At 41.7% G+C, this 15,347-nt stretch overlaps 1 protein-coding gene across 2 annotated transcripts in view; it reads right to left on the bottom strand.

The window, feature by feature from the left end:
* EDNRA (endothelin receptor type A) overlaps positions 1-14,326 on the bottom strand; it is a 38,129-nt gene extending 23,803 nt beyond the window's left edge. The window contains exons 1-2 of one of the 2 annotated variants that reach the window (XM_024207594.3): positions 14,117-14,326; positions 10,741-11,220 (exon numbers count right to left, since the gene is read on the bottom strand). In XM_024207594.3, coding sequence (XP_024063362.1) covers positions 10,741-11,142 — 402 coding nt within the window. In that variant the 5' untranslated portion in view covers positions 11,143-11,220; positions 14,117-14,326. The remainder of the gene's footprint in view (positions 1-10,740; positions 11,221-14,116) is intronic. The other variant, XM_029910679.1, reaches the window with a different exon arrangement.
* Positions 14,327-15,347: the final 1,021 nt, after the last annotated feature.

Raw genomic sequence — 15,347 nt, 5'->3', positions numbered from 1 at the left:
ATCACTGTAGCTCTGTCGACCTAAGTTTTGGGGCCCACCGTCAAATGGATTCTGCTTCTGCAATACCATTAGTAAAGTCTCCAAGGTTTCAGGACAGGACACTTCCCAAAAGAAACATATTTTCCCCTTGTGCATTTCACAGCCACAGGGTAGTCTGTAAAACCAATCTATGGTGCAATTCCTTAGAGAGAACAGAGTGTTGTCAACAACATATTTATACACTGAAATCAGAAACTGAGATTTCAAGGTTCTACTCTTGGTATTCAGAAAAACTGACCAACCAACCACAACTTCCAGAACATCCCCCTCTCTTCTTATAGCGACCTCTCCACACTGATTCTGGAGAATTGAAGCAAACAAAGCAGAAGTGTTGAGAACATTCCACTGGAATGATTTTTAAATGTCACCCAGTTGGTTTTACTTTGCTGTTCTTGCTATTTGTTAAGCACCATTAGTGTGCTAGCTGCTGTACAAAACACAGATAAAGACCCAGGCACGTAGTCCGGGTCCCAAGCAACTTACAGTCTAAGGGACATAATGTTATAGTCCTACATGTCTACACACCAGTACATATGTCCATAGGAAAATCTTGAATCTAGAACCAAATACATGGGCTGCATTGGGTACTGCATTCCGGTATTTCTAAGGAAATTCTGGTATTTCTAGGAACGGCGTGGGCCCTCCCCTGCCGGTGTGACCTCACACACATGGTACATGTGTAAGCAGAGTCAGGATGAGCTCTACCCTGACATCTGGTGGTGAATTATGGCGAGTGTGGAAAAGAACTCCAGGGGCGGATCTTGTTTGCATAGGCACACCCACACGCCTAGCATGAGCCCACAGCAACCAAAAGTGGTTACTTTGGCTGGTGTGGGATCCCCAGTTTCTCTGTTATTGGGGCAGGAAGAATAAAGTTTTGTTACCCTGATTCTGTGAATCAAGGCCAGTGGAACTGTTGTATGACAGAAGGACTGAGTGAATCCGTCACCATTACCTAAGTAGCATTTGCTTGTCAAGGGGCATGGGTTACAAAACCCAGTGAATTGAGAGAGGTTGGGGGCAGGTATTGGTACCTGGTGGTGTGGGGCCCCTGTGTGAGCCTGAAACACCAATTGCACCTTCTCCTCTCTCCACTGTTGAATGTCAGAGCTAACTTTGATTCCCTTAGGAGTCTAGTTACATGCTGCTGAGCTGAGTTCACTTTGGGCCACTAGTGCACCAGCACTGGGGCTCCCCTATTATGAGCTGAAATCACTATGAGCTGAAATCACAAAAGAGCTAAAGTTACTAAGAGCTGAGATCACTGTGTTAACTAGTGGGGGAGCCTGAATTGCTAAGCGGTTGGCGGAGCAGTTTGCGGGGACGGCTGGAGAAGCAGCTAGCCGAGTGGAGCCTCGTGGGGATGGTTGGAGCAGAGCGGAGCTGAGCGGCTCACAGGTCGGTGAGCGGAGCAGAGCAGAGCAGAGCAGTTCGTGGGACGACAGGAGCGGCTCACGGGACAGCAGGTGGAGTGGAGCGGCTCGTGGTGAAGGCTGCGGCGGAACCCCACGGAGAGGCGGCCGGTTGGTCTCGGATCACGTAAGGTGCCCCTTAACACCCTGCGCCCCCCCCCTGAACTCTGGGGCTGCACTGACCAGGGACAGAGACTTTGGGGGGGGTTGTTGGACTTTTGGGACTTTGGTGATTCTTGGGTTGCTGGTTTCAAGAACCAACGGGAAAGGACATGGCCCAATTTGCTGGGGTGGGTCTTCGCTCATGGTTTGGTCTATGAACTCTAGTTGTGGTGTTTTCCCAATTTAATGCTATGTCGTTTACCTCATGTTATTAAACATTTTTCTGCTACACCGAGGCTCTGTGCTTGCGAGAGGGGAAGTATTGCCTCTTCGAGGCGCCCAGGGGTGTGTGTAAGATTTTCCCAGGTCACTGGGTGGGGGCTCGAGCTGGTTCTGTGTCACGCTGTTGGGAAGGGACCCCTATGTACTGAACCCGGCCCTTGCTGCTATCAACTTGGCCTGGCAGAAGGGTTACACATGTAAGGTTACACCACATGGAGGATGCCATTTTTCAGAGCATGCCAACCTGGACCTGACAGCATGACCTTGTGTCCCCCCTGAAACTGAGCTCTGTTTAGCAGAGGGTGTGTGCTTTTTATGTAGCACACCTTCCCCATATGCAGTGGAATTGAATAGGTTCCATGACCAAAGGACCCTTTGTTGCTGTGGAGGTGGGGCTGGATTTGCCGCTTAGTGAAGACATCTAGATGGAGCTTTGTTAGGCATTGTAGTCTCCAACAGCTGTACCTCTAGGACTGCAATCTGCTTGTCACAACTTGCTAATATGGCCCTCATTTTGAAAAAGTCTCAAAATCCTTGAAATGAACCATGCAACTTGAAGCAGAGCAATGTGACATTTTTTGCTTACAGCTCTGCTGTTTGTAGAGTAAAAGAAGATGATTTTGGCCCATATTTCCCTCCTGCCCAAAACTGGATGGAAGGGAACAAACTAATATAAAATATCGTTAGCTCTTCCAGAGCCACAGTCCTGGTGTACCCTCCCCCTGGTCTGTGAGATTATTGGGGGAGTATGGATGGGAGGCAGGGAGTTAGTCTGGGACCCAAGCTATCCCAAGCCTCAATATTGAAGATACCCAGCCAGCTGTGTGTTGGGACTCCCTCTACACATCTCTCTGGTCCTCCCCCAGCCACTTCTGGCTAGTATGCTATCATTGGTCGTCTACCCTTATGTTTTATAGGTCAGTCGTTCTCAACCAGGGGCCCGGGGCCCCCTGGGGAGCTGTGAGCAGGTTTCAGGGGGGCCGCCCTTGTTAGACTTGCTGGGGCCAATGTTAGACTTGCTGGGGCCCAGGGCAGAAAGCCGAAGCCCCATCATATGGGATTGAAGTCCGGGGCTCTGAGTCCCACCACACGGGGCTGAAGCCGAAGCCTGAGCAATGTAGCTTCACCGGGACTCCTGTGGCGTGGGGCCCCAGGCAATTGCCCAGCTTGCTACCCTGTATAGCCAGCCCTGGCTTTTATATGCAGAAAACCAGTTACTGTGGCACAGGTGGGCCCTGGAGTTGTCAGAGCATGTTGGTGGGGGCCTGAGACAGGGCCGGCTCTAGCGTTTTTGCCACCCCAAGCAGCAAAAAAAAAAAAAAAAGCCGCTTCATTCTACGGCGGCAGGTCCTTCGCTCTGAGAGGGAGTGACGGCCCTGTCGCCGAATTGCTGCCGAACGGCCAGATGTGCTGCCCCCCTCTTCATTGGCCGTCCCAGGCACCTGCTTGCTACGCTGGTGCATGGAGCCGGCCTTGGCCTCAGAAAGAAAAAGTTTGAGAACCCCTGTTATAGGGGATCATGGAGTGTGGAGCTTCAAACAACACTAACTTTCCACAATGCATATTGCAGTCCTTTAGCAATTTGTTGTGGGGAGCATATTGTTAGTTTTGCTCCTCCCTCCTATTCGATTTTCTGCGAGGACAATGGGCTGCCTGTATTTTTTTGTGAGGGGTGAAAGGTCATGTGGAGAGGTAGTTAGTATCAGCAAAGCCATTTCATTTTCTCCCCTCTGCACTGTCCCATCACAGTTTTTTCTGCAGCTTTTACTCTCCTTTGTCCTGCTAAGCAGAGGTGGGAGTGAGCAACAGGGCCTCTGGCAATAATATCCTTGGATTCCTAGTTTTTTTCTTCCCACTTAGGCAGTGAGATGTAACTATGGATGGGGCTGTATGGGCCTCACACTGAAGCAGAAGGGTTACATTTCACAGAGATGCTGAAAGCTCAGATAACGAATGCCTGGTTCTGAAGCAAACAGCAGGTAAACGTTTTTGAGTTTGAGTTTGTCTTTAAAATCCTTGTACTATTATTTTACAAAGTCTGCCTAGTGGTAAAGCATTCCTTACAATTCTAGACATCTCCCTTGTAGTATTTTTATTGTTTACACAGTATGATTAGTTGCTCTTTTTATTTGGTCTGTGGTGTTGGCAAACGTCCTCTTCTTTTGAGGTGTACTGTACTTCAAGCTGTGCTGCTCTTCTTCAGAGGAATTATCTGTTAGGTATGCTTGTGTGCATGGTGGTTTGTTGAAAAGATTTTTTTCCCAATCCCTGGGCAAAGTGCCTCTTTTATTTTATTTCCAACTGTGTTGCCTGTTGTATGTTGCTAAAAGAGAGTGACAGTATTGCTAATGAACTACTGCAGAACTCGTGAACCCTGGATATGCGCAGTCAGAACACTCCCTTGTTATCTGTCTATTTCAGCTGATTGAAGAAGGAACAGAGAGAACATTCTAAAACATTCTTGTTATACCTAGGGCACCTAGCTACTACAGTGATCAATGCACTACAAATCCACAGACACCATATATTAGAAGAAAGGGCAGGGAGGAATTGGTTATGTGCTGGGTGAGGAGAAGTTACCTCTCAAGGGGTCTCGATACTGCCTACTAGGTACAGCTGTGAGTAAGAGGTGTTGCAGCTCTGCACCACCACAGGGGGAGCTCTGGTAAGGATTGTACCGCAGGAGGCAAAATCTCTTCCCCCAGCTCTTTGGAGTACAGTGCGAGGGTACATGTTGTACTTTCTTTTAGGTTACTATAGTCTGCTCCCACAGTGCAAATGGGGAAGACACAGGCTGGTCACTTGCTATTTACCAGAGGCGTGCCATTCACAATACTCAGCCTAATGCCACTCTACATGAACTGCTGAGGTTTGGATGCTGGTGTGACTAGAATATGAACCTACCAACAGAAAACCTCAGTCCATAAAAGATAACACCCTTTTGTTCAGCTTGAGCACTGGAGATATATATCAGCTCTCTGAATTGGGGTCATTGACTTCACCACCAGTAAAATGAATATGAAAAATGCCCTGTTAATCAGATTTAAAGAAGCAAGGAACAGAAGGGGCCAGTTTGGCCTCAGTTATTTGTATGTAACCTAATGGTCCAGAGAGTTAAAAACTATTAAATGTAAGGCAATGAGTCATACATCAACCTTATTTCCTAGGTTAGTTTTGAATGATTAGATCTTTGCTTTAAATATACATTAAAAACACACACAGAGTGGAAGGTGAGCTCATATTAAAATTGTAACTGAATGCTTTCCTGGGAAGCTAGGTTTCATTAGACTATTTAATTTATGTTTTAATAATAAATATTTATGAAGTCCTATTTCAACCCCCATCAAATATTACTCAATCCTGAACATTGCCATATTTTACATCTTATGTTCACTGCTCCAGCAATTTTTTACAAAAAATAGTGATCAGTTTTTTTATTCCCTTGCTGGAGACAAGTAACTCTCATGGACTTGTAGGCATCAGGATCCCTGGGGCGGGGGGGGAGGGGAGTGGAGATTTGGGCCCAAGCAGTGTAAACACAATAGAAATTTGATTACAAACAAAACTAAAAGCTGTCTTAAGACCAATGTTTCAGTCTGTTCGGGCTCAGGCCAACTTCAAAGGTCATTAGTGAATATTGCTAATGTCTAGAACATTTTTGTAAATCCTTAGGGGGAAGCAGTCATGAGGAAAAGAGGTTATAGGGTAATAGTAGTTGGAGACAAAAAAAGTCCTAGAAGATATTTGAGTCCATCTTTCTGCCAAGGCAGGTTTAGAAAATAACAAACATAAAGGACCAGATCCTCAGCTGATATATGGCTCTACTATGTCTGTTTGCAGTATTGCTTCACATTTAATTAGTTCAAACTGCATATTACAGGAAGGATCTCAATTGGTAATATAGTGGTGGACTCTTCAAGAAGATATAAAGGTTCAGATTGTGAGAGTAAATCCAGTAATTTATTTCCTGGAGACCACTTTCTAGCATTTTGATTAGGTTTATGGAAAAATATATCCAAGTTCTGAATATATTCTTCACTTTTTATGATCGTGTATGACTGACAATTAGTAGATTTGCTGCATTTGAAATTTGCTGCATTTGAGATTTGCTGCATTTTATGACTATAATACATTTAGGTTAATTTATATTTTCATGATTGCATATACGTTATAAATGCAAACAAATGCAAATACAAAGAAACACAAAACAAACAGATTTTGATACAGCAAACAATAATGGAATAACCTGCCCATAAAGGAAGCTTATTCTTAGGCCCAGTCAGTTAGTGTATGGTTTATGCCTTGAATCATGAAGGTTTCTATCTCTTATACATTTTTATCCTATGTTACCTAACTGTGGAAGTTATTATCCAGATAAATGTTTGCACTCTCTGATGTCCATGGCAGTTTGCCTGACTAAATGGTGCAGGATCAGATCTATAACTTACAAAACATTTGAAATCATTTATACATAAAAGATTGTGTTATATTAATTAGTAATAGAAGCAATTAATACTATCTACAGCAGAAAACTGTTCTGGCCCCTCCAACTCAAACTGGTCTGGCTTTGCTGAAGTTTATATGGCTCAGCATGAAGCTGACCTCTGAAATATAGACCCTTAAAATTTAGTTCAAAACTGACTGCAGAAAACCTTGAAACTGGTGTTTGACCCGCAAGGAAGAAAGCAAACTCTCCGTGTCTTTGAATTCTGATTTTTTCATGAAAAACCAGTCACATTCATTTCCAAATTCCAGTAGTATTTTCAGCAAGGTCCCAAAGAAGATGTCATGAGTTGCAGCTGTCAGAATGCTGTTAAATGCTGCTGTGGATTTAGGATTCCTATATGTCCTAAAGATGGAGCGTATTTTAAACTAAATTATAAAGTAGAACATTATTTTAAAAAGTATTTACTATTTAAAAACAACTCTTCCTTTGACTAGTAATATCACCATGTTTTTTTTAAAGTCATGGAATGGTTTATATTAAAAATGTGCTATAATAGCATTAACATTTGTTAGGGGAATTGCCAAGGTGCTCAGTTCTAATAAACGCTTGTCAGTCAACTCACAGTATACTTCAGGGATGTAAGTATATAATATATTATATTTCAAAAACTTATTCAGGTTGCAAAGTCAAGTACTCAAAAATTAAGAAATGGGAGAATTAACTTTAATGCAACTTTAATTCTGCTCCCTGTGTGTATGAATTGAACACAAATTGAAATCCTAGCCCCAGAGAAGTAAATGGCAAAACTCCCACTGACTTCAATGGGGCCAGGATTTCAACTACAGTCTTTAATTACATGATTATATACTATTTTTTCCACAGTGCCAAAAGGGTATTTTGATAGGGTGAGCTAGGGCCATTTTGTTTGTATTTGGTGTGGCTGCTTCAGAATGATGCATGAGATACAGCAGGGCTGGGGAGCATGCATAGTGCCAATGGAATATTCAGAGATATAGGGTGGGTAATATCTTTTATTAGACCAACTTCTGTTGGTGAGAGAGACAAGTTTTTGAGCCACAGAGAGCTCTTCTCAGGTCTGAAGAAGAGCTTTTGTGGCTCAAAAGCTTAAGAGCTCTCTGTGTCTCAAAAGCTTCTCTCTCTCACCAACAGAAGTTGGTCGAATAAAAGATATTACCTCACCCACCTTGTCTCTCCAATATCCTGGAACTGACATGGCTACAGCTACACTGCACACAATAATAGAATATTTAGAAAGTTAATGAACAAATCTCGAACAGGTTCTACGATGCATCTAAAAATGACAACTTTCTCTAGCTTGTAGCTTGACTAAATTTCAATGAATTTTCATAAAACCAGCAAAAGGCTGATCCAGGACTATCCTCCTCCCTAATTTCAAGTTCCTGCTCTAAATCAAGGAGGGGCTAGAGCTCTTTAAAAAATAGCTTGAGGAAAAATTTTAATATTAGCAAAATTACCTCTAACCTCATTCTCAAAACACCTGTACCACTTTTGCTGAAACTTTCCAGTCAAATTCCATCTCAGGCAAAAGCAGAGCATAGAAAATATTCCAAGATACACCATGGCAGTTCAACCAGAGGAAGACTAGAGATCATAGGGGATGTGGTTCAGCCACCAAGTCCAGCCCACAGAGAAGAATGGGAGCATAAGGCACCTGAATGGGAGCATGAGGCGAGGCAACATAGTGACAGATGATGTGGAAAAAGCTGAAGTACTCAATGCTTTTTTTGCCTCGGTCTTCACAGACAAGGTCAGCTCCCAGACTACTATACTGGGCAACACAGTATGGGGAGGAGGTGAGCAGCCCTCAGTGGTGAAAGAACAGGTTAAGGACTATTTAGAAAAGCTGGACATTCACAAGTCCATGGGTCCAGATCTAATGCAGCCCAGGGTGCTGAGGGGGTTGGCTGATGTGATTGCAGAGCCATTGGCCATTATCTTTGAAAATTCATGGCGATTGGAGGAGGTCACAGATGAAAAAAGGCAAATATAGTGCCCATATTTAAAAAAGGGAAGAAAGAGAACCTGGCAAACTACAGACTCACTTCAGTCCCCAGCAAAATCATGGAGCAGGTCGTCAAGGAATTCATTTTGAAGCACTTGGAGGAGAGGAAGGTGATCAGGAACAGTCAACATGGATTCATCAAGGGCAAGTCATGCCTGACCAACCTGATTGCCTCCTATGATGAGATAACTGGCTTTGTGAATATGGGGAAAGCAGTGGATGTGATGTATCTTGACTTTAGCAAAGCTTTTGATACCGTCTCCCACAGTATTCTTGCCAGCAAGTTAAAAAAGTATGGATTGGATGAATGGACTATAAGGTGGATAGAAAGCTGGCTAGATTGTCAGGCTCAATGGGTAGTGATCAACGGCTCGATGTCTAGTTGGCTGCCGGTATCAAGTGGAGTGCCCCAGAGGTCGGTCCTGGGGCCGGTTTTGTTCAACATCTTTATTAATGATCTGGATGCTGGGATGAATTGCACCCTCAGCAAATTCTCAGATGACACTAAACTCGGGGGAGAGATAGATATGCTGGAGGGTAGGGATAGGGTCCAGAGTGACTTAGACAAATTGGAGGATTGGGCCAAAAGAAATCAGATAAGGTTCAACAAGGACAAGTGCAGAGTCCTGCACTTAGGAAGGAAGAAACCCATGCCCCGCTACAGCCTGAGGACCAACTGGCTAAGGAGCAGTTCTGCAGAAAAGGACCTGGGGATTACAGTGGATGAGAAGCTGGATATGAGTCAACAGTGTGCCCTTGTTGCCAAGAAGGCCAATGGCATATTGGGCTGTATTAGTAGGAGCATTGCCAGCAGATCGAGGAAAGTGATTATTCCCCTCTATTCGGCACTGGTGAGGCCACACCTGGAGTATTGCATCCAGTTTTGGTCCCCCCACTACAAAAGGGATGTGGACAAATTGGAAAGAGTCCAGCGGAGGGCATCGAAAATGATTAGGGGGCTGGGGCACATGACTTACGAGGAGAGGATGAGGGAACTGGGTTATTTAGTCTGCAGAAGAGACGAGTGAGATTTGCCAAAATTAAATTGTTTATTTTATAACAGTGGTTTTCAACCTGTGGTCTATGGACCGTTGGGGGTTCACAGACTATGTCTAAGAGGTCCATGAAAGGTTGTCATTACCATAGAACAGTGGTTTTCAACCTGTGATCGGCGAACCCTTGGGGATCTGCAGGCTATGTCTAAGATTTCCAAAGGGGCCTGCACCTCATTCAAAAGTTGTTAGGGGTCCACAAATGAAAAAAAGATTGAAAGCCATTATTTTATAATATTATGCCTTGTTTGAGGTCCTAAGGAAAGAATAGTCATAATAATCTCAGCAGTATGTTTGCTTTCCAGGCTCACAAGGCTAAAGTGAGAAAAACTTTACAAACATATTTCAAGGGTTTCTAAAACACATTCAAGCAAGTTTCAAGATCAGCCAAATATTTTGATCCTCATGAAAAATAACAAGAGTCCAATCCTGTTCTTATTCACGTCAACAGCAGCTATATTAGGGCCCACAGGAGTCTTTTGCTTATTTAAAAAAATGTGTCTTTTAAAATCTATTTCTAATTGTAGTTCTGTCTTTCCAACCCGCAGCATATATCAGTGAAGTCTAGACCTCTTTGGGCCCAATATAATCATATGATTAATCATGCAAGTTTATGGTCAAATTTGGGTCAGTAAATGTATAATACAATATAAAAAGTAACCTTTGTGGGTTTGTATATTAAATCAAGGCTGCACTGTGTAATTTAGTTACATTTAAAAGAGTTGTTTATAATCCTTTATGTATTTTGACAAATCCAGCTGCCAAACAGTATCTAAACACTATTCTGATATATAAGTGGCCTTAACAATCATAAACTGATTTGAGCCTCTGCCATGAATGAATGTTAAATTCAAGCCCTAACACTCAACTCTAGAAGGGCTATTAAATCATCACATAAAGACTGGGTAAATCATGGGAAATATTTTCTGTATAAACAAAGGAAGAAAAGGATATGGTCCCAAAATAATAGTTATCAATCTGATCCATAAAGAGAATAGCAGTCTTTTCAAAATTCGCTCTCTTCATTTCTTTAATTCTGTCCTCAGTTGTCTGAAGGACACCATCCAAAATCAAATTCTATTGTATTTTATTTGTAACCAGGTGCTGCTAAATACACAAGGACACACCTTGCTATGGTAGGTCAGAATAACTTGCAAAAGAGGATACATTGTATCTTCATAAGAAGAAACCTAAAAATGATGTCTTGACATTTGCTTTTGAACATAGACTGAGTTTCATTTCCCTTTCCTTTATACTTTGCTTATTAATAAATAGAAAAGCAGTAATTAGAAACAAACACACTGATACGTTGTGAACCTGTTAAAGAACAGCAGTTAAAGTGTACCCGTTGTTGCTTCCTACCTTATATACATTGATAGGAATATCAATGACAATATAGATAAGATCTCCGAGTGCCAGGCTAGCTATCAGCGCATTGGGGCCATTCCTCATACACTTGTTCTGGTAAATGATCCTCAGCAAAGTTGCATTCCCAACCAATCCAACGATGAAAATAATACAAGATATCACTGTGTTAATGTATTTGAAAGTGTCAGCAATTTTGGCCGGTTCGGAGCAATAGTCTGTTTTGTTGGGTACCATGGGTCGGATAGTAGTAAGGAGTAAGCTGGGCTCTAGTCCAGAGTAGGTGGTCAAATAGTTTCCAGAATCACTCAGATTGGTGTAATATCTGTCAGAACTGTCGCTGAGGCCACATCCAGCGACAAGCAGTAGCAAGGAGACTCTTAAACAAAAGGCTTCCATCCTAAAGTCTTGAATGGCAGGCACAATCAATGAAATACTTCTTTCAATGTTTCAGTGTGATCCTTCTCACTTCTTCACCTATATGGAGAAACAAAACACAGATTGACAATCATCTTATTTCTCATTTCAAAAGAAGTGCTTGTACAGCTTGTTTTTTATACTAGTTAAGCTATCTTGGATAATAGATTACAAAATGAGACAGAAAATCCCCAGGGCATTTGAGGGGTAGTGCTAAAGAAATCCTGCCATATCACAAAAGTGTGTAGGAGTATTTGTCTATATAAGGGATAAAGCATTCCAGACAACAAGTGGTGGATAAGAGTTTTGTCACAAGACTTAGGCTTCCAAGTCGAGTAAATCAGCATGGGATGTCTTGGCGGCATTACTGATACTTTAGTCAAAAAAAAAAATTAAATTTTCCATAGCTGGAGTTCTGCTAAATAACAAAGCCACAACCCTAAATTCATAAATTCTATTTAAGGCTAGAATGTATTATTATTATTTGTTTTAATATTTGGTGTACTGCAAAAATGATTCTATAGACCTATTTTTCTTTGCCATAATCATTAGCTGGCTTTTAAAATTTAAAAGCCCTGAATATATAATTTTCAAATCCAGTTCATGAATAAGTAGTTCATTTAGTGCCAGATCCAAAGCCCTCAGAAGTGAGTGGGGAGACTTATATTGACTTCAGTAGGCTTTGGATCAGGTCCTTAATGCTTTTAAATCTGCTACATATACCAGTAGGCTAGTAGAAATTTATCCTGGATATTTCAGAATTCCAGTGCAGCTCATGTTCAGATGTTAGCCATAGATAAGTTAATTATAATTATATAAAAAGAAAACATGATCGATATTGCATACTAAATACTTGGCATGGCATTCCAAGGAATAACCCATGAAATCTGCAGCTTGTAAAGGGCACATCAGTAGCAGGACATTCTTCCACCACAAGTGTGACCCTGAGTAACAGAAAAGTCTGTGGCCTATTTACTGCAGTGGAGGAAGGTTATCATCAATATTAGTAATGCTGCATCATGCTTCAGGTCATAGAAACCATTCTGGGATTCTCTTTTGTGAAGTTTAGTGTGCACTCCCAAGCCCCAGAGATTTTTTCCCCTTCCCTTCAGCTCAGTGTGACAAACTATCACAAGACATCTCTGTGTGAGCTAGGATAAAGTCAAGGGCAGTGTTGAGCCAAACTGGAGATTCAAAAGTCCAGTGTTGCATAATATTACTAGGAGAACTTGAATGAAGGAGTTGCAGAGATACTTTTAAGTTAATAAATTCCAGTATATGTGGAGATTCCCGAATAACAGTGAAGAATTTACAGTAGAAAGCAATGAGAGAGAGTTCACTGACACTGGGCCTTTGGGCACTATCATAATACAAATATTTAGTACTACTACCTACTATGCTCTTCCATTCCAGTAGGTGGAATGTAAAGAGTCATGAGTGTGTAACAGGAGCATACATATCCCTAATGCGTGTGTGTGTGCGTATTTTGCATAGAGTATATGTATGCCTGTGTTTGTCCTCAGTGGTACAAATTCTGACTCTACTACATTGGTGTAGCTAAAATCATAATCTGGCCCACTATATTAGTCTGTGTATATGATCTTAAACCTTAATGAACTGGATATCTGTCTAAGATATTTATTTAAAAAATGCTTGTTCTACTGGTATCTCAGGACCACTAGCAATACTTTGCACCGCTTTAGTGCTTTCAGTTTAGGATTTTAAAGCACTTCGTAACAATTTTACAACAACAATTTTACAAATGGGGAAAACTAAGTCACCGAGAATTGCAGTGACTTATCCCGTTCATACAATAAATCAGTAATACAGTGATACAGCCAGGTATAGAATCCAGATCTGATTTCTCTTTCTCAATTTATGAACTTTTTATGTGCAAATTTGATATATTACTTATATACCACATAAATGTGATGTCAACATGGCAGTTGTACAAACAGCATGAGGAACGATGGACAAAATACCCAAGACCCCAAGAAGAAACTTTTCCTGAAGAGGTAGCAAAATCAAAAAAAAAAAAAAAGATTCCCATATACTAATTTCCAAGAACATGGATTCATGATATACATATTCAAGATATGGAGTCACTGACAAATCCTCCATTACTATGTGCTTGTTTTCAGTATGCCTGTATGTATGTGTAATAGCAGTGCACAAGCACCCCATTGCATGCAATATAATAATACTTGTGTTAACTGTCTGTAAGAATACAATATAATAGCCCATTGTATTTATGTAATCTCAGTATCTACAATAGCTAAGGAATTTCTGTGCATTTACAGGCCATATGCATGTGGTGTCAGTGTGTCACTAACACAATGGTACACAAAATTTCTTACAAGCAGCATGGGACGCTGAAAACAAAACTCCTAACTTCCCGGCAACAAATATCCTGCTAGGGAGAGTAAAGCCAGGACAGTCCCCATGCCAAGATTTCCAAAACCAAACCGGGCAGTTTGAAATGAATTGTTTAATTGATTAAACACTATTGAGATGTGTAAACATTCAATTCATTAAATTAAAAAGGCCAAAAGGCACACGAGGTTTAAAATGGGATCTAACAAACTTAACTAGGATGGAAGTTTCAAAGCAATTACAATAAAAAGTACTGAAAAAAATAATTTTCTTCTAGTTAGATCTCACTAAGCAAAGTGTAATTGGTTGTGGGATATCTGCCCTTTTCCCTTCTTCCAACACAAAAGAAAACACCCTCCCTTCTAGCACTGTCAAAAGATCAGTTCCAAAATACAAGTGGCAAAGCATTACAATCCACAACTCCCCTTCAGTACTGGGTAACTGACATGCTCTATATATTTTAAACTTTTTAAAATAACATTTATTGCAAAGGTAAAATAAGATGCCTGATAACTAACACACACTTTTATCATCATCACCCAATCCCTTTCTGAATTGTTAAGGATAAGTGCTAAAACCATACCATGAAGCTCCCTCTAGGCTCTCACCCGGGGAATATGCAGCTGCTTCTGCCCCCAATTCCGTGCATAGGAGACTGCAAACCCACTCCAAGTGTAGTTCAGGCTGCTGCTGAGAATTTCCTCAGTGTGGCTTCTCCTGGGGAAGCCTTACCAAATCCTCCTTTCTCAATGTGACTGGGTGGGATTGGAAATCTCCACCTCCGCTGTATCAGCAAGAGAGGGAGAGAGACAGAGATGTCAGAACGTCCCCTCTTTCTGTCCCCTCCCCCATTTACCCCCTCCTCCCCAAACCTCCAGCCCAGACTGAGACCCTGCCAATGTTAAACACAAAGGCTGCCTCCCGGGCACAAGGGAACAGTGAGTTCTTTAACCATTTCCTCCCTGAAATAGAGTTAACCTAATGTGCTGGGTTCATTTAAGCAATAGATCTTAGAAATCCACTACAGTAGCTTTCTGCTAAAGAAGCCCAGGACAGCCCATTGAAATACTGGACAAATGAGCGAAATAGGAGGCATAAGACTGATAAGCACAGTGGGAAAACATTGGCTCTTGAAGATTTCCATAATCTTTGCTTTGTAATTTCCCATTTGTTATGATTAAAAGACTTTTACAAGAGACTCACTAAAATATGATTTGTAAAGTGTTAAAAAACCTGTATCCAGAAAGTCAGATTGCCCAGAGGCAGAATTCTCCAAACTGTGGTCCATGGATAGCTTGGTGGTCACATGTTGCTATATTTCCTCCTCCCGATTTCCAACTGCTAAAATGCATTAAAAAAGTCAGTGAAAATACATTACTTTTCCTAATATTGCTATGTTTCCTAATATTTCCTAGTATTATTCTTCCAGGTGAGCAATATCTTGTGTAGTTGTAGTTGCCTCAGAGATGTTAAGCATTTGTGAATGGGAGGGCATACTGTCCATGGAATTGCAGATGAGAAAGGAGATGTCCATGAGCCAGTCTCTCTATTCAAATGAGGTCCATGCTATCAAAAGTTTGAGAAGCCCCACCTTATGGTCATGAACCTTTTTCATTCTGAGAAAAATATGATTATCTCACCGAAGGCACCTGTCTCCACTCACAGGGCCTTAGGCACAGTAAAAAATTTGGGCTAGGATAAGTGTCGTATTAAAGCAATCCAGGAATGCAAGCACACTACAATCCAGGGCTCTGTGGGTATGTCGACACAACAACAACAACAAAACCCCACGGCTGGCCCATTCCAAGCAACTT

This window comes from Terrapene carolina, unplaced genomic scaffold (assembly GCF_002925995.2).
Source record: "Terrapene carolina triunguis isolate 2854851 unplaced genomic scaffold, T_m_triunguis-2.0 Scaffold66, whole genome shotgun sequence".
NCBI classification, from domain to species: Eukaryota; Metazoa; Chordata; order Testudines; family Emydidae; genus Terrapene; species Terrapene triunguis.
Note: the sequence above shows the minus strand (reverse complement) of the source record. Positions and strands in the feature narration are given on the sequence as shown.